The 24,609-nt window shown below is 37.6% G+C and overlaps 1 protein-coding gene across 1 annotated transcript in view; it reads right to left on the bottom strand.

The window, feature by feature from the left end:
• MALRD1 (MAM and LDL receptor class A domain containing 1) overlaps positions 1-24,609 on the bottom strand; it is a 578,637-nt gene that overhangs the window by 519,858 nt on the left and 34,170 nt on the right. The window contains exons 6-9 of the mRNA XM_057732597.1: positions 18,102-18,198; positions 4,693-4,794; positions 3,907-4,053; positions 195-361 (exon numbers count right to left, since the gene is read on the bottom strand). Coding sequence (XP_057588580.1) covers positions 195-361; positions 3,907-4,053; positions 4,693-4,794; positions 18,102-18,198 — 513 coding nt within the window. The remainder of the gene's footprint in view (positions 1-194; positions 362-3,906; positions 4,054-4,692; positions 4,795-18,101; positions 18,199-24,609) is intronic.

Here is a 24,609-nt window from a genome sequence, read left to right as displayed (position 1 = left end):
TAATAAACCATAACAGTAAAGAAAAAAAAGTAAATTCCCCCTCAGAGGCAAAAAATAAATAAAGGTATACCAAATAAAGTCAAAATAAGGAATACCTATAACCTACATGCAATTGAGAAATAGAAATACAAGTTTCCAAGAATAGAAATTTCATTTATTCAATGAACTTGGAATTAATGCAAGTTTCTTCTCACCTTATTATTATACAGTAGTACTCTCAGAACACTGTTTTCCATAGAGTAATAGAATTGAAGATGACAGCTCTTGCCCAAGCAGTGAAACAAAGAGCTATTTAGATAAGCCCTGCTGTCTAAATGGTTAGGAGTAGAAGCATGCTTAGCCCCTACCCACATATAGTAACCTGAAAAATAAAGGGAAAAAAAGCAACTTAGAAAAAATTAGCTGCTGTTTGAACAAAACTATTGTATTTCATTTTCAAAATCAAGCTTGAAACAAATATTTTATTTAAAAGAATAGGATGCTTTTAAAAGATCACATCAACTAAAAATTACGGATTTTCATTTCCATATTTGATTTCTAAAATGCATTGTATACTCCTCCTAATTCCTGAAATCTGTTTGACAATACCCTCAATATGAAAATTCGATATTCTTATAAAAAGAAATCTACTGATATAAAAATCTCTGTGCCAAATGATCATTCTTTTAAAAATCACACTGCAATCTTTCATCAAAAATTTCTCATCTATCGTCCCAGAATTAATTTCCCTTTTGTTTTTTTTTTTTCTATTCTTCACAGAAAAACTTTTATTGCTTAGGGGAATATAAGTTAAACTGCCCTCTTTCTTACCAAACTACATGGAAGCATCAGATACTTACAGTCCCGCTAAACCACATGTATGGTTGTGTAGTACATAAAAATAGTGTCAATCAATTTTTCCCATCTGATTCTTAAAACCAATTTGGATTGTTTTTGAACTCAATAATGTGCAATGCAGAGATACAAAGATATTTCTATGTTTTATGACTTCAATTTTGAAAGATTAAGTTTTTCAAATGTTTTATTTCTTTGTAAGACAGCAAATATTCTTGCACCATCTAAAAACTATGAATTTCAATTTAGTGAAACATTTACTAGAAATGTTAGACTTCAATCAAAATAGTATAATAAGTATACACAAGGAAATGATAAATAAAATGAAAACACATTTTTACAAAAGCAGAGGCAGATTAAACACAAGATAAAACATCTCAAAAGATAAGGAAAAAATAGATATGCCAAGTGATAAGCAGTGCTGAAACCACAGAACTCTTGGATGTTGGCATCAGAAGCAGGGTGTAGTAGCTAGAATTTTGACTAATTCCAATGTTGCAAAATCCTGGATGAACAGAGTCAAATTTTCTCAATGAGGTCAAAGATTAGGGCTGGAAATCCTCCTTGTAAACTGAGCTGGGAAATATACTTACTGCTGTGGGCTATGGATAAGTGACAGTATGTGCAAAACTCCAAGCATTACCATCAAGTATGAAACCACAAACCAGGACTGTCACTCAGATAATACCACGATAAAACCGCTGAACAAGGAGGTAGGAACAAAGAAAAAGAGCAGGAAAGAATAAAAGGGGGTTTAGAAAGAGAACAAATCTCATTGAAAAAGAGTCTGCAAAATTTCAAGTTTCTGGACCACCATGTAAGGAGCTTGGAAGTTATTACCCCTATCCACTCAGCAGGAAGATATATGAACAAACTAAAAATCAACAACTCTCCTTAGACCATGAAGAAAATTGAGGTCATGGCACTAATCACTGCGCAAGAATTGGTGAGGCAAGCTGATACAGAGAATCACAACTTTCAGGAGCAGAATCCCAAGAACACAAACTTCTATGGGAACCAGTACAGTACAGGGGTGGAAAAAACTAGACTGTGATTGATGAACTGCTGGAGGCTCAGTGTGAACACATTTGAGAGTTAAAAACTCCAGGTGGTCCCATCTTAGGGAGGATCCCACTTTTTTGTGAGTTTTACCTCCAAGAGCCCTACCAGGTTGTCACAGTAAGTATCAGAGAACAAGTCCCTTGTGCCTACAGCTGGTGGGGAGGAAAAGTAGTCATTTTGAAATATACCTGGTCTCTTCTGTTATTCTCAACAAGGCTTTCACTCAAGATAAACTATTTACCACCAACACCCAACTGACTAGAATTTGATCAGATCCTAACTGCCCTGGGAGAAATGAAATATCAAATCCAGCAGGTTCTAACCTTCCACATGATGTGAGGAAATCACCTGGATCCAGACCCCATTAGCCTTCTTCCCTCACCTGGTATAAGGGGGAAACACTCGTGAAGGTCTTGCAGCAAAGGTACAATTTCACTCAAAGACTGAGATCTATTCATAGGACTATCGGATGCTTCCTTTCACCTCACAACTTATCACCACATCAAAAGTAGTCCTGTATAATAACAAGGAAATATTACCAAAAGAACTGCAGGTCTCAGATCTTATTTCAGCAGACATGTCTAGAGAAAGCCAAAGACAACAGTGGGACAAAAACAAGAACACCAGATGAAATTTTAGCCTCAGACATTAACAGCTACAGCCAACAGTAAACAGAGCCAAATCTCTGGCTGGATAAATATAAAAGCTCACATTAAACACTGATTTTCTTGAATTCCTTTTATACAATACATTGTGCCTGGCTTTCACACACACAAAAATTACAAGGCATACTAAAAGGCAAAAATATATAGTTTGAAGAGAAAGAATAAGCAATAGAACCAGATCCAGATATGGCAAGAATGTTAGAATTATCAGACTGGAAACTTTTTAAAATTATGATTAATAAGCTAAGAGTTCTAATGGAAAAAGTAGAAAACATGCAAAAAAAAAAAAAAAAAGATCATGTAGGCAGAGAGCTGCAAATTCTAAGGAAGAATACAAAAATATTAGGGATAAAAAACACTAACAGAAATGAAGAATGCCTTCAAAGGGCTCATTAGTAGGCTTGAGTTGGCTGAGGAATGAATCTCTGAGCTTAAGAATATGCTGATAGAAGCTCCCAAAACTGAAAAGCAAGCAGTGGAAAATAAAGGAGTAATTCTATAATTCTATCTAAGAACTCTGGGAAAACTACAAAAGGTACAGCATATGCACAATGGGAATATAAGAAGAAGAAAAAGAAGAAAATCAATATTTGAAGTAATAATGACTGAGAATTTTCCCCCAAATTAATGTCAGACACCAAACCGCAGATCCTGGAAGCTCAGAAAACACCAAGCAGGATAAATATCTGAGAAACTACACCTAAGCACATTATCATATTCAAAACTGCAGACAATCAAAGACAAACGCAGAAGAAAAATATCTTACCTATAGGGAAACACTGATAAGAATTGCATCCTACTTCTCTTCCAAAACCAAGAAAGAAGAGAGTGGAGTAAAATATTTAAAGTACTAAAAGAAAAAAAGCCATCCTAGAATTCTACATCCAGCAAAATTATCCTACAAAAATTAAAGACAAATAAAGACTTCTTCAGACAGGTAAAAATTGAGAGAATGTGTTCTTCAGAGAGAAGGAAAATTATATGTCAGAAACTCAGATCTACATAAAGAGAGGAATAGTATATTAGAGAAGGAATACACAAAAGTGAAATAAAACATTTACTTTTCAACTTGCTTAGTTGATCAAAAAAATAAGTTTGTTCAAAACAGTAATAGTCTTGATGTATTTGATAATTAAGGGAAATAAATGACAGCAATAATATGAGGGAAAGGAGGGAAGAATTAGGAGTATTTTATTATAATAAGGTACTTGCACTACCCATGAGGAAGTATAGAGTCATTTGAAAGTATACTTGGATTAGTTGTAAATGCATTTCACAAACTCCAGAGCAACCACTAAAAAAAGTAAAAAAGGAAGCCTAATCAATATGATTTTTTATTTGCTACCTTCACCATCAATGCTTTGATCCAGCTGAGGTGTAGATTCCAACACAGGAATTTCTCTTGCTTTTGTGCGCATCCAGGAAATTTGAACAGCAGATGCTTCTGATACCCAGTCACACATGTCAAATTCAAATCCACAGGCCTGACACACTAAAGAAAGGAGAAAAAGATGTCAGTTGTCTGTCACGGTCTACTGGAGTGGCTGCTTAGCAATGGTTAAAGTGGCAATCAAGGCTTATACACACACACACTAATTCATATCTGGAAATTTTCATTCAATAAACCTTAAGAGTGTGCTCTGAAAAGTTCTTCATTTGATCCAGACAGGCATCCTCCAAAATGAGAACCATTGCCACAAAAAGAAAAAAGAAGATATTTCCACTTTCTCTTGTACCACTTCTTCCACTGTGGTTCTTTAAATGATATCATATCTGACCTTACCTACTTTATGGAATTCAGTTAACTTAAATCATTTACTATTCATAACCACATTGAAATTTTAAAGAAGAAACATTGCATATAATTCCGAGATCTTTAATGTAATTGTTTTACAAAACATTACCTTAAATTGACATATTTACTATCTTCCAATTTTGAATAAACCACAGACTTCCAATAATACACCAGCTAAAACCCCAATGATACTCCGGCTAAAACTAGGACATAGATGTCATCAGAGTTTGTCAAGTGAGTACCCCTAGTAGTGGTCTGATATTCCTATTGGGGTCTGAGTCTCATGGATGCCCTACACACCGACAAGGCAGGCAGGCATCTCATTTTAACACTTACACCTCAATCCTTCATCTGTGGAATCAAATCTGCAGAGACTTATATCTGGATGGCATTGTTCCTTCTCGGTATTGGATGTTTCTTGACATGGTAAAATTTCATCTGTTAAATGTAAAGATTGGCAAGAAGTGAGATGCAGGTCTCACTAGAAAGGTTGATGTATTTCTTAAAATGTTCACATTTGTTCTACAGAGCATGTGCGACCCAACTCCTCTCTACAATGGCATCATGCCTTAGGGAGACGCGTTACACAGACAGAGAAACAGAGATAGATTCAGAGAGAGAAGAGACAGAGAATAAGACAACCATGCCAGTGCTCCCAGATTTTAATCAGATCTCTACAAAACTCTTAGAGGAAAACATAGGCGGAACACTCTGACATAAATTGCAGCAGTATTTTTTTGGATCCAACTCCTAAAGTAAAGGAAATAAAAGCAAAAATAAACAAACGGGACCTAACTAAACTTCAAAGCTTTTGCATAGCAAAGGAAACGAGGGACAAAATGAAAAAAAAAAAACAAAAACCTACTGAATGGGAAAAAATATTTGCAAATGATGACTGATAAGCAGTTAATATCCGAAATATATAAATAGCTCATACAACTCAACATCAAAAAACAAAAAAAACAAAAAAAAACCCAAACAACCCAATTAAGAAATGGGCAGAAGAACCTAATAGACATTTTTTTCAAAAGAGGAAATGTAGATGGCCAACAGAGACATGAAAAGATACTTAACATCACTAATTATCAGGGAAATGCGAATCAAAACCACAATGAGATATCACCTCACACCTGTCAGCACGGCTGTCATCAGAAAGAACACAACAAATGTTGGTGAGGACGTGGAGAGATGGGAACCCTCACACCCTGTTGGTGGGAAGGTAAATGTGTGCAGCCACTGTGGAGAACAGCATGAAGGTTTCTCATCTTCCTAAATATCTGAGCTTTGAATCTTTTGACGTCAAATGACAGCCCTCTCTGCCTGTGCCAGCTTGTTGCAGTCATCTATAGACACTGGTGCCCTAACCCTCAGTCTTTGAAGACTTTAGCCCTTGGTTCAGTGTCACTCCTTGTCATTTCAATGTTCACCTCCAGCTTGCCTCAATGTCTCAGTTGTTTCTTACTGATGCTCATGAAGGAGAATCACTGATGTAAAATAACCTCTGCCACTACTCGGCTGAATGTGATCATAACTAAGGGTGATACCACTTCCGCTGTTTTAATTATGACGAGCTCCCTCTCCAACCATCACCCCTATCTTTCCACTCACTCCCTCTAGTATCTCTACTGTAAAAAATTTTTGACAGCATCAGGACCTACAAGCTAATGGTCCTCCAGTTTTGCAATTCCTTTCATCCTCTCTTGTGTCCTCATTTCTTTTCTTACAGATGTTAGAAAACAGTCACCTGCTGGCCCCTCTCATGCTTCCGCAAGCTCAGGACAAAAACTCTGATAAGTGCAATCCTTCATGTAGTGTAGGCACTTGGCGATCAGCTTTTTTGATTTTAATGTAAGTGCCTGGCATCAACCTTTTGATTGTCGAGGCATCCATTTCAAAGACAACCATCTCTAATAAACACATTGCCCCCTACACACTGCAGGCCATCCCACCCAGGAAGTTACCCTTTTTGAAAGCCCTTGGTGACCCAGATAACTGAGCACTTGAGTGATTCCATTTTTTCCCTTACCGCACTTTAATTCACACTTGTGTGTTTTTTTTTTTAAATTAATTTTTATTGGAGTATGGTTGTTTTACAATGTTGTGTTAGCCTTCACTGCACAACAAAATGAATCAGCCATAAACATACAGATATCCACCCCCTTTAGGACTTTCCTCCCATTTAGGTCACCAGAGTGCATTAGGTAGAGTTCCCTGTGCTATACAGTATGTTCCCATCAGTTGTCTATTTTATACATAGTATTCCACTTGTATGTTTTAAATTCAACAATAAAGAGTGAAACTGGAAACCCTAGGCACCCCAGCCTCGACCCAAACAAAGGCAGAGCCCTAGATTTTCTCTCTTCCCCACCACAACCTCACTGTGTGACCCTTGGTTGTGCTGGGTACCCTCCAGGACCTGTAAGAAGCCAACCTTGTTTTTCCAAAGTTCCCTGATGGTTGTTGCTGAGGTGTGTCTTGTAATCATAAGAACCACAAAGGCTGGACCAGCCACAACATCACAACATTGGCTCTGGTGTGGGAAACGACTGTGGGGACTCACATATTGTAATCTGGGCCCAGGTGAGTACCTGAGGTTGCTAGCAGATAGCATCACTGTGGATAGGCTGAGACCCACACGACATTCTCCATCTGCTCCAGCCTGCATCAGTGCAGCTAAACGGGAGCACTGGGCCACCAAGCTGAGTGAAATGACTTCATGACCCTCACTACTCACTTCATTGCACTGGGGCCATCCCGCTACATCTTACTAATTCTTTCCTTTTCCTCCATTCCTCTATTCAAAACCTTCTACCCCTTCCTTACTCCAACTCCTCCTCCCCCTCAGCTAAACATCTTGCTTTACATTTCACTGGCAAAATGAGAGAAACCAGAAGAAAACCTCACAAGCCCCACCACCTGCACTGACGCCCATATGCCTTTCCTCCTCTAACCGTGCATCAGCTAGTCCTGCTCCTCTCTAGGTCCACTCCTTTCATTTACCCAGAAAATGCATCTCCTCTCCCCTGTTTCTGAAATCATTCCAGCAATTTCCTTCCCTATTTTACATCATGTTTTCTTTCCCTTCAGTATACAAGGGGCCACAATTTTACTCAGCTTAAGAAAATCTCTTAAACCTACAACGCCCTTCAACTAACTTCTCTAGGTTCTGCCTATCTCACTGACTCCAACATCACTTCCTTCCTCCCTATTCTCTCTTGAATCTGTTCCAATGAGGGTTTTTTTTTTTTCAATTTTTTTTAAATGAAGTAAAATTCACAAAACCTAAAATTCACTATTTTAACCATTTAAAAGTACACAATTCAGTGGCTTTTATACATTCACTATGCTATGCAATTATCACCATTATCTAATTCCAAAACACTTCCATCACTTCAAAATAAAACCCCGTACCCATTAGCAGTCACTCCCCATTCTCTCCTCCTCCTCAGCCTCTGGAAACCACTAATCTGCTTTCTGTCTCTATGACTTTGCCTATTCTGCACATTTCATATAAGTGGAATCACACATTATATAGCTTTTTGTGTCTGACTTCTTTTACTTGGCAGAATGTTTTCAAGGTTTATTCATGTTGGTATAATATATATCAGACCTCTATTCCTTCTTTTTTTACCCTTACCACTCTGCTGAAATTGCATATATCAAAGTTGACCTCTCCACTGCTAATTCTACAGTAATATATAATTTTTTCCTTCCCAACATACCTGACATATCAGTAATGTTGATATAGTTGATCACTCCCCTTTTCTTGAAATGTTTTCTTCACTAGATCCTGGTACATAATTTTTTCCTGGTTCTCGTCTTAAATGACTAGCTGTTCATTCTCACCTCTTTGGCTGGTTTTCCTCATCTCATCAGTGTTACACAAGACGACGTCAGTCTTGGATGCTGTCCTCTCACAATCTTCTTACTATCACCTACTCTCATGACTTTAAACATTTTCTAAACGCCAGTAACTCATTGAATTATAATTTAGGCCCAGACCTTTTGCGGGACTCCGACATAGACATCCTGTTGCTGACTTGGCCACTCCACTTGGATAACCAATTTGCATCTCAAAAGAAATATGCCTAAGATTATGCATATTTTCTGATTTCCTCTGACCAAACATTCTCCTCCAAAAGTTCTCCGACATTTTTCCCATCTCAGTCCGTGACAGCTACATCTTTCTAATTCAGATAAAATAAAGTGGAGTCATCTATGACATCTTACTTTCACTGAACATGCCATCCATCAGTAAATTTTTGCTTCATCTATAAAACATATCCAGAATTGTACTGCATCGAGGTACTCACTACTACTGCCAATTCTGAGCCAAGGGAACATCATTCTTTCTGGATTATAGTAAAAACTTCTTAATTTGTCTCTTTGTTGCTGCCCTTGCCCCATTACGATCTTTCAATATCCTCAGACTAAAATTAAACTACAAACCTGGGAAATCCACATTTATTCGGTAATTAAATGTCACACATTTAAATAAAACAGACTTTGAAAGAACCAAGTATTTTTATCTCAAAATGAAAAATGTAACTTACTAAAATTTGTGTCATATAGCTCAAACAGTACTTAGAAGGAAATGAGTAGATATAAAAGTTTTCGTTAGGAATGAAAAAAGATTGATCTCAAATCCTGTAATTTAGCTATCCATCTAAAGAAAGAAGGACAAGAAGGACATATTAAAGCTAAATCAAGCAGCGAGGCAGATCATGTCTCCTTTGCTCAAAATCATCAAATGGGCTTCTGTCCTACAAGAAATAAATGCATAAGTCCTCTCCATAATCTTCCTCATACAAACCAGGCTTACTCTTGCCCCAGGACCTTTGCATTTACACATGGCTTCCTTCCAATATACACATGGTTTCCTTCCAATATACACATGGCTGTATTCCACAACATATTTTTTCTTTTGCTCAGAAAACATGTTCGTCATATGACCATGCCTGACCACTCTATTTAAAACCTCATCTCCCCCTTATCTGTGGCACTCTTAGTGCAGCCTTCTGTTTTATTGCACCCATAGCCCATGTCATCACTTGACATAAAAATCATTTTTTAATTTGCTTGCTTAGTTTCTTTCTCTTTCTGCCAACAATGTAAATTCCATGAACTCAGGGATTACTGTTTGTTTTTTCACTGCGTCTCCCTCGTGTCTAGAAAAATTCTTGACATAACATAGATGTTCAATATATACTTGTTTAATGAATGAATAAATGACCTAAGACCAACTCAACGAGATCTTTTAAAATAGCACTAACTATATAAATTGTTCACATTTTTATTGGAAGTAAAGTTGAAGCAATTGGTTATGAAAATGTTTTACAAATAACATCCATAATCTGGTTTCTCGTAATGGAAGCTTGCAAATGATGAATATGCAAAGCTTCTTTAACATAACATGCACTGAAAATAAACTGCATATGCAATTAAGGGAGTGTGGGCAATAAATGAAGCTAAGATTGCACAATAACAATTAGCATGAAACAATTAAAACCGTAATTTTTGCAGATTCTTATAATAGCTACAAATCTTCTGCCCCTAGAGCTGCATAATTAAATATGTGCCATAGTTCAGTTAAATGTTGTATCTTACTTGCCAACGAAGCCATGGACAAAGGATGCATCTCCAAAATATACAAGCAGCTCATGCAGCTTTATACCAAAAAAGCAAATAACCCAATTCACAAATGGGTGGAAGCCCTAAATAGACATTTCTCCAAAGAAGACATACAGATGGCCAACAAACACATGAAAAGAGGCTCCACATCACTAATCATCACAGAAATGCAAGTCAAAGCCACAATGAGGTATCACCTCACACTGGTCAGAGTGGCCATCATCAAAACATCTACAAACAACAAATGTTGGAGAGGGTGTGGAGAAAAGGGAACTCTCCTGCACTGTTGGTGGGACTGTAAGTTGGTACAGCCACTATGGAAAACAGTTTGGAGGTTCCTTAAAAAACTAAAAATGGAATTACCATATGACCCAGTAATCCCACTACTGGGCATATCCCCAGAGAAAACCATAACCCAAAAAGAAACATGTACCATAATGTTCATTGCAGCACTATTTACAATAGCCAGGACATGGAAGCAACCTAAATGCCCATCAACACATGAATGGATAAAGAAGATGTGGCACATATATACAATGGAATATTACTCAGCCATAAAAAGGAATGAAATTGAGTTATTTGTAATGAGGTGGATAGACCTAGAGACTGTCATACAGAGTGAAGTAAGCCAGAAAGAGAAAAACAAATACTGTATACTAACTCATATATATGGAATCTAAAAAAAACGGTACTGATGAACCCAGTGACAGGGCAAGAATAAAGCTGCAGATGTAGAGAACGGACTTGAAGACACGGGGTGGGGGGCAAAGGGGAAGCTGGGATGAAGTGAGAGAGTAGCACTGACATATATACACTACCAAATGTAAACTAGATAGCTAGTGGGAAGTTGCTGTATAACAAAGGGAGATCAACTTGATGATGGGTGATGCCTTAGAGGGCCAGGACAGGGAGAGCGGGAGGGGGTCATGGGAGGGAGGGGATATGGGGATATATATATAAATATAGCTGATTCACTTTGGTGTACCTCAAAAGCTGGTACAAGAATGTAAAGCAATTATATTCCAATAAAGAGCTTAAAAAATGTTGTATTTTATCTCTAATTTTTCACTATTTATACAAGCCCCACCAGAGTCCTGTAAACGAAAAGAGCAAAATAGTCAAGTATAAGTTACATGGAATTTAAAAGGAAGCTTGTATCAGTTGCTATTAAATAGCTTTCAGCAATGTTAACCACTTTTACTAACTTTAGTCCCCCAAATTGGAATCTGCAACCACAAAAACAATGATATGGGGGGAGGGGGTTGTAATAAGTGTCAATCTCCTGGCCAGCTTTTTATTTTAGAGCGTTCTATCCCAGAGCTCAAATCTATTTAAAGATGTCATCTATATGTATGTTCATTTTCTCTCCCTCCCCATCCTCTCTCTCTTTCATTCTTATGTTGCACCAAAATCCAGCTGTAGAAAAGTATTTTTGGCTTTTTAAAATTCTCCATCAACGATGTACAATCAGCAGCATGAAGCTTTGCCAACAATTTCAAAGTCTCTATACCAATGAAGCCACATGTGTTGAGCCTGCCATCCTTCAAATCTTATCTTGTACAAACAGGTTACGTGGAATTGGCCAGACTCTCTCCAATGGTAGAGAATGAAGTCTAAGCCTCAAGGCTACTGCAGCAAAAGTTACAATGACATCCACTTTTGACTCCAGGGGCTTTTGACAATTTCCTTATCGTTTTTCTTAAAACAATAATGAATTTCAGTGAATAGTCACTAGATCTTAAAAGGTAGTTAGAAGCTACTAAGATAAAAAAAAAAGTAACTAGTTAAATAATGCTTATGAACTGGATAATATATAAGCATTATTCAGGTTCTCATTAAGAGATAATTTGTGTATTTGGAACGTTTATAAATGAGACTAACGCAAAGCCCTTGCAAACTAATCTAAAAATATCCACAAAATATTCACAATATTCTGATTATGAGCCATATTATGAAATCTTTATTTAAATTATATAGTAATTTGTTCAAGAATCAATGTTATTTAAGAATCAGTAATTAAGCACATTCCTATTTAATCAGAGTCAAAAACCTTGATTTTTTCATATTTTTTATTTTGATAAAGTCTAAACAGATCTTCCTTTCAATAAATGTACTGTGAATACTCCTATCTTGGGAAAGGCAGTAGTTAGATATTGTTTGAAAGTGTGGGAATAATCTAAAAGATTTATTTAATATTATAAAAAGAATTTAGTTTTATGGTCCAATTTGAAAATGTTCAGAAACTGTGAAAATACCTATATCTAGCACTTTTATAAAGAAAGTCGTTTATATTTCTATAGCAAAGAGTAAGTAGAGAGAAATAGTTTTTTCCCTAAAGATAATGCTACACTTACTAATCTATGTGGGAGATTCCTCCTCATCTGAATTTTTCCAATTGTAAAGAGTTACTATTTCTTTTTTAAATTTAAAAAATTTATATACAGTAAAATTATACTTTTTTAGTATTTATTTCTATGAGTTTTGACAAATATAAAGCCATGACCTGCAAATCCAACAATATTTCATTTATTCAGTCAGGGCTGTCGCTAGCTGTTTAGCACCTCGCTCTTATAGGCTGAACTGTAGCCCCCATGACCAATTCATGTGCTGAGGTCCAAACCCTCAGTACCTCAGCATGTGACCATATTTGGAGATAGGGCCTATCAAGAGGTAATGAAGGTAAAATAAGATCACATTGGTAGACTCCAATCCAATACGATTGGTGTCCTTGTAAGAAGGAGCATTTAGGACATAGACACACACACAGAGAAGACTATGTGAAGATCCAGAGAGAAGACAGTCATCTGCAGACAAGGGAAGAAGACTCAAAGGAAAGCCAACTTGGTGCCACCTTGGTCTTGGACTTCCAGCCTCCAGCATCATGAGAAAATAAGTTTCTGTTGCTTAAGCCACCCAGTCTGTGATACTTTTAATGGCGGTCCTAGAAAACACGCACTGGCCCTGGGTGATTAAGGCAGGTACATAGTTACCCAGTGTGTGGCGAAAGCCTAAAGAGGAGGCTGGGGTGAGGGCTCTGGACTGGCTGGTTTGCATTTGAAAAATACACTGTAGGGTGAGCTGTTTTACTGTCTCTAGGTATTGGCTCACCCTGGAAGAGACAGTCCCCCCAGGGTCAGCAAGACCCCAGACATTAAAGCATCAAAACACAGAAAATAAAAACATGGTAATAGAATTACTCCCTAGTCTCAAAAGAAAAACAAAATCAGAACAAATTTTTGAAAGCACACTGGTTTGAAGAAATAAGAAAATAAAGAAGTCTTATCAGGAAATCTATATATCTTAAACAGCACCATTTCTATAAACCAAAATGACCACCAAAGGACATATTATAGCATTCATTTCCAAGTGGCACTTATTTTCCAAGAACTATATTTCTGCTATAAAATGACAGAACACTATGTTTCTACTAAAATATGGCAAATGCTTGGCACAGATTAGTTCATCCCAGATAAAAATTACATTATACAGTTCTAAGATATATCTTTATTTTTGATACTAAAACAAAAACCTAAAAACAATATAATATTCTTAGAATAAGTGTAAATACTGCTAAAAAACATATTCCCATGATATTTTATTTAAATCTGTTTTTTTTTATAGAATGGTGCTTGTAGCTCAGAGGAAAGAATTCATCCAAAATCCCAAATACTTGCTATTTAAATAATTGCATGCATTCTTTGTTCAATCAATTATTCAACATACATTTATTAAGTACTTGCTCTGTGCCCGGGATCCACAAGTAAATAAGACACTAGTAACTGTGCCCTCAAGAAACTCAGCATTTAGTTGTGGAGATAAATCAGCAGTGTGTGTGTGTGTGTGTGTGTGTACGTACATACGTACGTACTAGGGCTGGAATTGTGGGAGGATTTTCTATAAGAGAAGGCTTCTCAGAAAAAGAGAACTTGACTCAGTCTGGAAGGATATGTGGTAGCAGGACAGGCCATAATTTTTTTCTGTGAAATAAGCAGAAGGAGGAAGATTGCAAAGATACCCAAGAATGAGATAACACTGTGTTGCTGGACTCACAGGTAGTTCTTTTTGGCCAGAATATGGGAACTCTTGGGGGAATTAAGAAGGAAGAAGTTGGGCTGGTGTTTAAGAGCAGAATCCAGTGAGCTTATGTCATGACAAAAAAGTTGATTTCCATTCTGAAGGCAATGAGAGTTACTGATGGATTGAAACAAAGTAGAGATTAGTCATATGTGGATGTTAGAAAGTACAATCTAGTGGATAGTGGATAGTAGTGAATAGTGGAGTGGAATAGACAGAAACTGGAATTTTTAAAAATCCAAGAGAAAAAATACTGTGGGGCAAAGAAAATCAGAGTTGGATAGATAATAATGATAAATAAGTGGAGACAATTTTAGAACTATAAGATCATGCCCTCAATAATCTTTTTACCCAAATTAATGTGGAGGTGAGAAAAGGGAAGAATCAACTTGATGCTTGGTGATGACCTAGAGGGGTGGGATAGGGAGGCTGGGAGGGAGGCTCAAAAGGGAGCGGATGTGAGGATGTATGTATAAATACAGCTGATTCACTTTGTTGTAAGTAGAAATTGGCACAACAGTGTAAAGCTATTATACTCCAATAAAGATCGAAAGAAAAAAAAAAAAAAGAATGACTCCTCGACTTCTGAGGAGTCATTGATAAAAATTTTATGTCATTGGCGTCAATGACTAAAATAGGGAACACAGGAGGAGGAAGAGAGTTTGAAAGAAGATGGGAATTTAATTCTAAATATGCTGATGTTGAGTTTCTTTATCAAATATGTTTGCTCACTCAACTAATAAACCTGTTCTCCTTGCCTGCCTTTCTTACAGAGCCCAAATCTAAATACTCGGTTTTCATAGCCTCCCTAGCAAAGAAGGTTATCTGCCTGAAAATCATCCAGCCAATGAATATGTCCAAAACTATGTCCCTCCCCATTCTTCCTGCCCTGAATGCGAGAGGTTATTCTGTGAGCATAAGACGATGAGCAGGAGGTAAATACCAAGGAAATCCCTTAGTTCTTCAAGTTAGCAGTGTCAGAGCTGAAGAACCTATGCCATGACTATCGCCTCCATTAAGTCGTCTAAGCAAACTTTTCTGCTTTCTTGCATCCAAATGCATACCTAACCCTACTCCCCCCTGGAGCAGGATTTTCTGATGGAAATGTCCAGAAGATGTTGGGCTGGTTCTGCCTGCTTCCCCTACCTTGGCCATCACCACCAGGACGACATGAGACCGAAACCACAGACTCCAGTCATCCAGAACCCTGATCCAAGGCAGTCACTGCCAAGGGCAGTAATCAACACAAGACTAGATCTTGTGGTTCCCAAAAGGCTAGTTCTGCTCTTAAACCTAGGCTGGCCTGACTTCACAAAAATTTCCTGAGAGCATTATTTAAAATATAGGCTTCATCCTCAGTGATTCCCATCTAGCAGGTCTGCAGTGAATCCCAGAATCAGTCACTCTTCTATGTGATTCTGATGATTAATTAAGTTTAGTCTATCATGATAGCACCTGACCTTGACTGGAGAGTCTCATTTGAAAATTTAATGCTACTTAATTTTACCATCTCTCTCACATTCCCACCATTTACAAAATGCAACTCCATCCAAGTGCCAGTCCTATCCCATAATGCTTTATCCTTTTTCTCCATTATTAACCCTTATGCTGCTGTGTTTTCCTCCCAAAAGTTTAAATATGCCCTCAGTCCTCACTTTATATGAAAAACAAAAAGCAAAACCCCTGCACCCTCACCTTCAAAGAACACTATGTGATCTTACCTGAATACAGGCTTTCTCCAAAAGAAGACCACTTCCTTTGAAGCTTTCCCAAGGGGAAACATCCTTTTCCGATGTCCCATAAAACACAAGGCCTAAAATTAAAGTTGCCATCCTTCTAAATTCCCAATGTTGCTTCTACACAATGATTTACTCTTCCATGTATAAAAACATCTTGGTTCATGATATCCAACTTACAGTCCTGGGTCATCCATACAGAAGGTCTGATTTCCATATTCATTGAAGACTTCAGACTTAGATTTCAAAGTCTTCTTCTCTAGGCTCTCATCTTGTAATCTTGTATAAATTTAATATCCATGAAAAAGGCCTACCCAATAATTTAGCTTTAAAATTATGCCTTGTCTTCAGTAAACTGTATTTCACACTACCTCAAAACAATACGGTTATAACACTATCTAGAACTACTGTCTTAGAAATTGTAGACTCCAGTATCTTTCCACATGACCATAACTTCTCCTTGAATGTCCAACTTTGTGATGCTCTGGCTCCCACTACAATTGCTATTTTGTTTCTACAGTGATGGTAAGGAGTTCTTTTAAGTGCTTCCTAAAAATCTGGCATTTGTCTTCTGAATAATTATCATGGCCCATCTACACTGGCCTTTGTCCCAGTGTATGGATCATGGGTAATTAGGGAAATGCCTTAGGTTCTCAGAGCCAAAGATGAAGAGTAAGTTCATGTCTGAAGTGATAGCAAAGTCCTATCACAAGCGATCTCAGGTCCCAATCACAACCCAAGCATTCTCCTGTGTAAATGTGTAATGTAAACAAAGTTTCAAATGGTAACAGCCAGCTCCTAACTTCCTGCTGGTTCAGAAAGTCCAGCCAATAGCTGATTTCATTGCTTTATTCTCCTTTGAGGGTGATTAGCCAGACTGGGCAATAAATAGAACCATTAGGGATCATTTTGTTTGACAGACCTCAATTTCTGCAGAAACTATAAAATTGAGATATATAAAGACCGTGCTGAAGTGATCAGGGTCAGGGACTAGATGTCTCATTAAAAATCAAGCATAAGTGGGTTGTGCTCTGAGCTCAGGAACACCATGCAGGCTAACAGAAGAAGGATTAATAGGGGAGATTTGAATGGCAGGTCATGCTTTGCCTGGAAATGACAATGGATTCTATACTGTATATTGCTTCCCTTCTGATAAATCTAATAAATGTTATCTTCTTTAGTGAAAACACACTGATGTTTATACTTAAATTATTTACTTCTAGGAATGGGTGAAGGTTATAGTCTGTTCCTTTAAAGTTCTCCATTTCAATTTATCTGTATTTCAATTTATTCTATCATGATTTCTTACTAATATACACTGAGAACTGACAACACAAAGATGAGAGACCTTTATGTGTTCCAGTGTTCCGAAGGGGCTACCATCAGCTCCTGTAAAACCTTATCTTGGTTTGAGTGGCAAGAGACACACACCTGTAAGCTCTTATCAACAGCAGGAGGGCTTTTAAACATCAAAGCACCATACAAACACCCTTTATCAAGTTTCCTTGGTCTCTCTTAGGTAGACCAACCCATCTCTTTTGTTACTGAAATATTTTTTTACTACCATATCTTTGTACCAAATTAGAACTTGGAATCCTCTCTACAAAATAGCTATCTTTATTCTATCATATCATGATAAAATTTCAAAAGAAAAAAAATCTATCAAATATCTATAATCATATATATCTGAATATATATCTGAATATATGTGATTGTGGCTCATTACACTAAGTTAATTTTATCCTTATCAAGTCATATTTAACCACTGAACCTTGCTATTGAGAACAATGTGAATGGTGAATTGAATATTATACAGTTAATAAAATCAAAGGACTAATATGGATAATTTTTTAGATCTGATGTGTGGTTTATTAATCTAGTTGTTTCAGTCTAAATAGAAAATAAATTATAACTAATATTTCTCCATTTGTGTCTTTCAGTGGCATAGTCAAATTGATTCTCCAAGATAATTTCAAGTCTATGGGGGCCAGTTTTCTCCCCATCTCCTAGAAGGCATAGAGTTCTCTGGGTAAGATTTAACCAATCAGTGTAAACATTGCTACAAGTTTCCAAAGCTGAGACTAAATTACCCCCTTCAGCTCTTCATAGCATCAGCATCAGTGAAAAATAGCCTGTCTTCACGTCTAGCATAAATCTAGTCATTGTTACACAGTGTATTAGGACAATGGAAAATAGCTCTAAAACATTAGGCAAAAATAAGGAGCAGATCAAAGTCATTAAACAATGTTTAAACTACACTGGATTTATTATACAATAAGGATCAAAATAAGAAAAAGTTCTTACCATTTGCAGGCAAGCAGCCTGAGCTGAAAGATATATCATCAATAGCTATGACTTCATCTTGTTCATGAGTTGAAATCATTTGGCCTTGAAAAATAACCTGGACAAGAAAAATAAAATAAAAACAAGGAGCAAGGAACATTACTGTGTTTTAGTCTTACAGCACAGACCCTACAAATAAGAAACACGTCACTTCCTAGAAGCACTTTGGTGACCATGACAATTGCAAGTGGAGAGAGATCTATACATACACTTTGAAGAACAAGAAAATGTAGTCATCTCTATCCCACATTTCTAGGTTAGGTAACATGTTTGGGAAATGAAGCAACAGTCACCTGGTCTCTGCCCTATATCATCTTCTGAGTTTGGTTCCTATGTGTTCATACTGTTTAGTATCTACCAGTTCTTGGACCCACATTCCATCTTGAACTCTGGCTCTCGGCAGTTTGCATCTGTGCTCCATTTCCACCTCTGGTTCTCTAAATTTTGTTCATAGTCCTGCCTTGGATGTCCTTGTGCTATCCTCCTGAACATTTTCTGCCATTATGTAAATATAGCTTGGGACACTGACATGGAAATCGTTGTTCAGTGACTTATTGTTAAAATGACTGAATGTTATATTGTGATGTGAAGCCAGCAAGTCTCCACTAAGAGGAAGTACTCTGGTATAATGAATCTGAGAAACTCGGAAAGATCAAGTAATCCTAATTACTTAAATCAACAGAAAATCGGTGTGTTGGTGGAGAGTATTATCCCAACCTCACTAATGAATACTAATGATGTGTGAGGCTTCATTCATGGATGCATTAAGCTTGTGTGCACTGCTCACTCTTGTTCATTGTATAAACATTTTATTGTTTCAAAGCATCACACTGACTCTTAGCTTAAAATTTAGTCTGTACAGTAAGCCCTATCAGACTATTTTCCTGTGCTGCATTCTCTTTTGCTCCTGTCCAACACAATGTATTGATATATTTCCTCTCAAGCCAAAAGTTATGTACTAGCCTACTAAAAATATAAAAAACATCCACAGTGTATCCAACAAGCTGTCAATATGCAGCCCTAAGAAAGTCACCTTCTCTTCCAACAGAATAACCATGTGACTACTTCTAAGTCAGGACAATGTTGAAAAAGGTCTATCAAAGATTGTTATGCAGGGATGGTTTCATATGAGAGCAGTATAGCATAGTCAAAGTGTATATTTGGAACCAGACTACTTGGATTTAGATCCCAAATACACCACTTCATAGCAAAAAGACCTTGGAGAAGTTATTTAACACCTCTGTACCTCAGTTTTCTTCTTTATAAAAAGGTACTGATAAAAGTAGTAAGTTATTACCTATATGATAAGGTGTATATAAGGATAAATGAGTTATTACATGTACAATTGCACTTGGTCTACAGTTGGCATACAATAAGTATTAGCTATTATTATAAGAGTTATTAAAGTATTTAAGCTATTATATGAATAGTGTTTACCAATTAAAAAATCTATTCTCAGGCTTCCCCGGTGTGCAGTGGTTACGAATCCACCTGCCAACGCAGGGGACACAAGATCAAGCCCTGGTCTGGGAAGATCCCACATGCCATGGAGCAACTAAGCCTGTGCACCACAACTGAGCCTGTGCTCTAGAGCCCGCGAGCCACGACTACTGAGCCCATGTGCTGCAACTACTGAAGCCTGCGCACCTAGAGCCTGTGCTCCACAACAAGAGAAGCCGCCACAACAAGAAGCCCACGCACCAGAATGAAGAGTAGCCCCCACTCTCCGCAACCACAGAAAGCCCGTGCACAGCAACGAAGACCCAACACAGCCAATAGTAAAAATAAATAATAAATAAATAATAAAATAAATCTTTAACAAAAAAATCTATTCTCTACAGATTAACTTCATTCTCCTTGAAAGCCTTTCCACATAGATACGTTCCCTAGTTCTTGCTGAACTAAGCATATACCTGTAGCAGCCACATTTAAAGAGATAAGCTGAAAGATGTTAACTAATCACCAGTCTTTTCTCCTCCACACTCACCCTGCAAACCCATTCATCCTCAGCGCATTAACTGTCACCCAGGCTGATGACAAATTGACATCAGGAACATCAGCTTCCTCTTGAGCTCTCCTCCCACATCCCCACAGTCTGCTGGATATTTTCACTCTAATGACATGAAGTCAGTTCTAATTCATAATGTTCTCTCCCCTCAACGTGGACCTCTCCCCTGACTCTCATCCTCTGACAATGGTACCAGAAGACTGCTCAAAACTTCAATGTTCAAAACTCCAAAATGACCTTTGGAATCACTTTTCTCCTCCAGTCACATATCCAATCAGTCAGGACCTGTTAAACCCCCTTTCCTTTCCATTCCTATTTCCACTCATATAACTTCACATCTGATGTAATGAAGCAGATTTTACATTACCTTCTTACCTTCAATCCCCTTTTCAGAGTTTGCAATATGCATTTATTTGATTCAATTAAATGATATATTAACTTGGTATAACAAGAAAAGTTAGCATGAAAATCAGCTGCCTTTTGGGCCCACTGGCACAGCAAGAGGAAACATTTTCCTTAGGAAAGAACCATTTCTCTAACTGAAGGGAAATTACTAACAGATCTGTGTAGCTATAAAACAAAAGACCCACCAGGCACAATGAGATATTCCAGTTAAATGTATTTAAACAAAAAGATTTCCAGGGATTTTGGTTGGGATCCTGAAAAAGACGGATGGGTTGAATGAACTAAAGACAGTGGAACCCCATGATAATTTTTTAAAAGGCCAGGGCCTATAGTCAGAGGCTGTGTTTGTAATACGGTAGTTGTATTTCTAAGAAAAGTGACTAACATTCTTTGTTTTCTCCAAAACTTTGGCAAATAAGGTTTTCCAAAATCCACATCATTTTTGCCTCTGTTAGGTGAAATAAAGAAAATAATAGGGACTTGCCTGGTGGTCCAATGGTTAGGACTCTGCACTGCCACTGCAGGGGGCACGCGTTCGATCCCCGGTCAGGGAACTAAGATCCCTCATGCCATGGGGCGTGGCCAAAATAAAAAAAATGTAAGAATAGCAAAGATAGTAAAGTAGCAAAATAAAAGCAGATTACAACAGATAACGGAGTTAGGAATTTGGCAACATCATAGAAGTCAGGTATGGCCTGCACCGATGCAATAGTAAACATGAGACAAATTTCTTTCACACCAAACATTTTAAGAGAAGATGGCTTCTGAAGGGAAGCTTAGCATTCAAAACACTTGATTTAAATCTTAGAGGAAACTTTGATGGTAGGTGAATAATGGACATAAACTCACTTGGATTACGCTAGTAACTACACAAACAGAAACCCTTGCAGTTATATTTACTGTATGAGAGTTTTCTTAATTATTAGTACACATTCAATATTACTTCTCAAGCAAACATGTGAAACAAAAAGATGACAGCAATCTTTTCCCCATCATGTGTTCACACAGTAAGTATCCTTGAATTAAAAGATAAAATGTCTCCAATTATGATTTTGAAAAGTTTTAGAGTATCATTAGGTTAACAATTTATATTTATTATTATTAATAACATCTTTTGTTCATATGAATAAAGCCTATTGTTTCTGAATAGGAGGGTGGTGAGAACTCTCTGGCATTTCTAAATGGAATACTAAAGAAATGACAGGTAGATAATAGCATATAAAAATGCTTCAGTATCCTTTTAAAATTCAGGCACTGACTTCTCAAGAACCCAGACGTTCAACTTGAAAACCATAGTCAGTGATATACTTAGTAACATAGTATTCATTCCTTCCTACCCATCAAACCAATAGACAAACACGCTTCAAGAACCAGAAAAAACAGGGATGAGAGAAGCTCTCACTAGAATTTGAGACTACATTTCTGCTATATGTTTAGCCTGATTTATTCTTTGTATTAATATTTTAAGACAATAGTAAAATTAATTGCTTATGTCTGCAATTTTGAGAAATGTGATTGCAGTTAATCAGCACCATGCAATGCATAGTAATGTTTCACCCCACACAGCAGACAAAAGAATATTTAATGAGTCACACTAGATCTGACCAAATCTAGAGGCTGGATTTTTTTTTCTATGTTTTATCAATCCTTATACTGCTTTAACATGATAAAAAAAAAAATTATCATGGCTCAGTGACCAAATGATTCAGAGCTGAAATCAAATTATCCTAGGTTCTAATCTTGGATTTGGTAGGTTATTTCATTCTCTAAAGCTTATAATCCTCATGTGAACAATGGGGTATAGTTCAGAGGACTGCCATGAAGGGTCAATAAGAAAATACACGTGAAGGACTAAATGCAGTGCTTCATATGTAATAAGTGCTCAATCAGTGCTAGATGTTATTCCTTAAACAACTTCAGAGGATTTCCCTGGTGGCTCAGCGATTAAGAATCCGCCTGCCAATGCAGAGGACACGGGTTCGAGCCCTGATCCGGGAAGATCCCACATACTGTGGAGCAACTAAGCCCATGCGCCACAACTACTGAGCCTGCACTCTAGAGCCCGTGCTCAGCAACAAGAGAAGCCACCTCAATGGGGAGCCTGCGTAGCGCAAGGAAGAGTAGCTCCCACTCTCCACAACTACAGAAAGCCCATGCGCACAGCAAAAAGACCCAACACAGCCAATAAATAAAAACAAAATAAATAAACTTACTTTGAAAAAATCTTCAGAAACTTTCTGAAATGCTGCCATCTTTGTGGACTAAATGTGTAAACACCATTCCTTGCTTATGTAGCAGTATTCTCAGAAATTAACATATGCTTCAGGTTTATTAAATAGGGATGGACCTGGTACTTTACAGATGAAGGTGACAAAGTCGCCACACAGGAGCCAGATCCAGAGGTTTTCTCAGAAACCCAAGCTAAGCCAGGGTCCAGCTGGGACTAAAATCTCCTATTTGGGTATTTTTAAAGGAAGCATGAATAGCTTTAAAACTATCAGAAGGCAGAATGGAAGGGAAATTGCAAAAAAACAGAATAATTCTCGGAGGCTTGTAAATTGATGAGGCAGCAGATATTGTCTGGAGACGCTGATTACAAAATGCCCTCAAATAAGCCTCTTGCTGAAGCTTTCCAGGAAAGAGCTACTACATGGTGGCAGGCAATATTACAAGCACAGCATATCTTTGCGGCCCAGCTCAACAAAAGCAAATGAACATCTGTTCACTTGCTGACAGGACAGAACTAAAACGTACCTGCAATCTTAAAGATTGGTATAGCCAAAGGATCCCAAGAGAGTCGTATGGTCTCCTAATGTTTTTACAAAGCCTTTAAGGCAGAGCACTGTTTTCATAACAGCAATAAAGTATTTTGAGAAACAAATTAACATGCTACACGTGCATCTGCTTTGGTTGAAGATATCGCTGCATTTTCTAGCACTCAGGTGAATAACCTCTCTGCCTCTGCTATAGCTGTATTGCCCTGGAGATAATACATTTGGGAATTTTAAGTTTTATGTTTATCTACTATACATATGTAATCATCAACCCCCACACTATGCTATTTGGGAATGGACAGCTGAGAAAAAGAAGTTATTTTAAAAGGTTTAACCTACAAGCATCAGGTTCTCACTCTGCCCAGCATCAAATCCCTGTTGTGCTCCTAGTTAAGACCTTGATCGAAAGATCCAGTTAAATATAAGAAGGCACAATGCTTGTCAAAGATAGCTTAAGACTCTTTTACCATCCACTGTTTCAAAGTTGGAAAAGATGTATAAATACTGATAAAGTTTATAAATAGACAAGAGTCCCATCTCGGTCCTTAAAGTTTAGAAAAGCATGCAGACAGAGGGACTTGAGCAAGCTCATCTTTCAGCATCTAGTCAATGTGACTCAGTCCTCTCAAAGGCACTCTTGGCTCTGTTTTGTTGCTCTTTTTGTTACTGAAAAAAGAGACATAGGGAAGTAAAAAAAAAAAAAGTATAAAAATAAACCAGAGGGCTTTCCTGGTGGTGCAGTGGTTAAGAATCCACCTGCCAATGCAGGTGCACGGGTTCGATCTCTGGTCTGGGAAGATCCCACATGCCACAGAGCAACTAAGCCCGAGCACTGCAACTACTGAAACCTGTGTGCCTAGAGCCCATTGTTCCGCAACAAGAGAAACCATCACAATGAGAAACCGGCATACCGCAACGAAGAGTAGCCCCCCTCACCACAACTAGAGAAAGCCCGGGCGTAGCAATGAAGACCCAACGCAGCCAAAAATAACTAACTAAATAATAAAATGAATCTTTAAAATAAAAGAAATAACCAGAAATTTCTCTAGTGGTTAATGACACCTGACCATCCACAACAAATTGGATGCATCATTGGTGCCCAGGGTTCTCATTCTGCATGGTATTCCTCACCAAAAGCAGGGACACAGGGAGTCTTGGCCCCATGCCTGATAGATCCTTCACAGAAAGATTTAAATGCCTGATGGCTTAAAATACCGCTCCTGCCCCCCATACACACTGATAATGTTGGATTTCAAGAGAGTACAACGCCTCAAATGATAGA

The sequence above is a fragment of the Hippopotamus amphibius genome, chromosome 4 (genome assembly GCF_030028045.1).
Source record: "Hippopotamus amphibius kiboko isolate mHipAmp2 chromosome 4, mHipAmp2.hap2, whole genome shotgun sequence".
In the NCBI taxonomy this organism is placed as follows: Eukaryota; Metazoa; Chordata; class Mammalia; order Artiodactyla; family Hippopotamidae; genus Hippopotamus; species Hippopotamus amphibius.
Note: the sequence above shows the minus strand (reverse complement) of the source record. Positions and strands in the feature narration are given on the sequence as shown.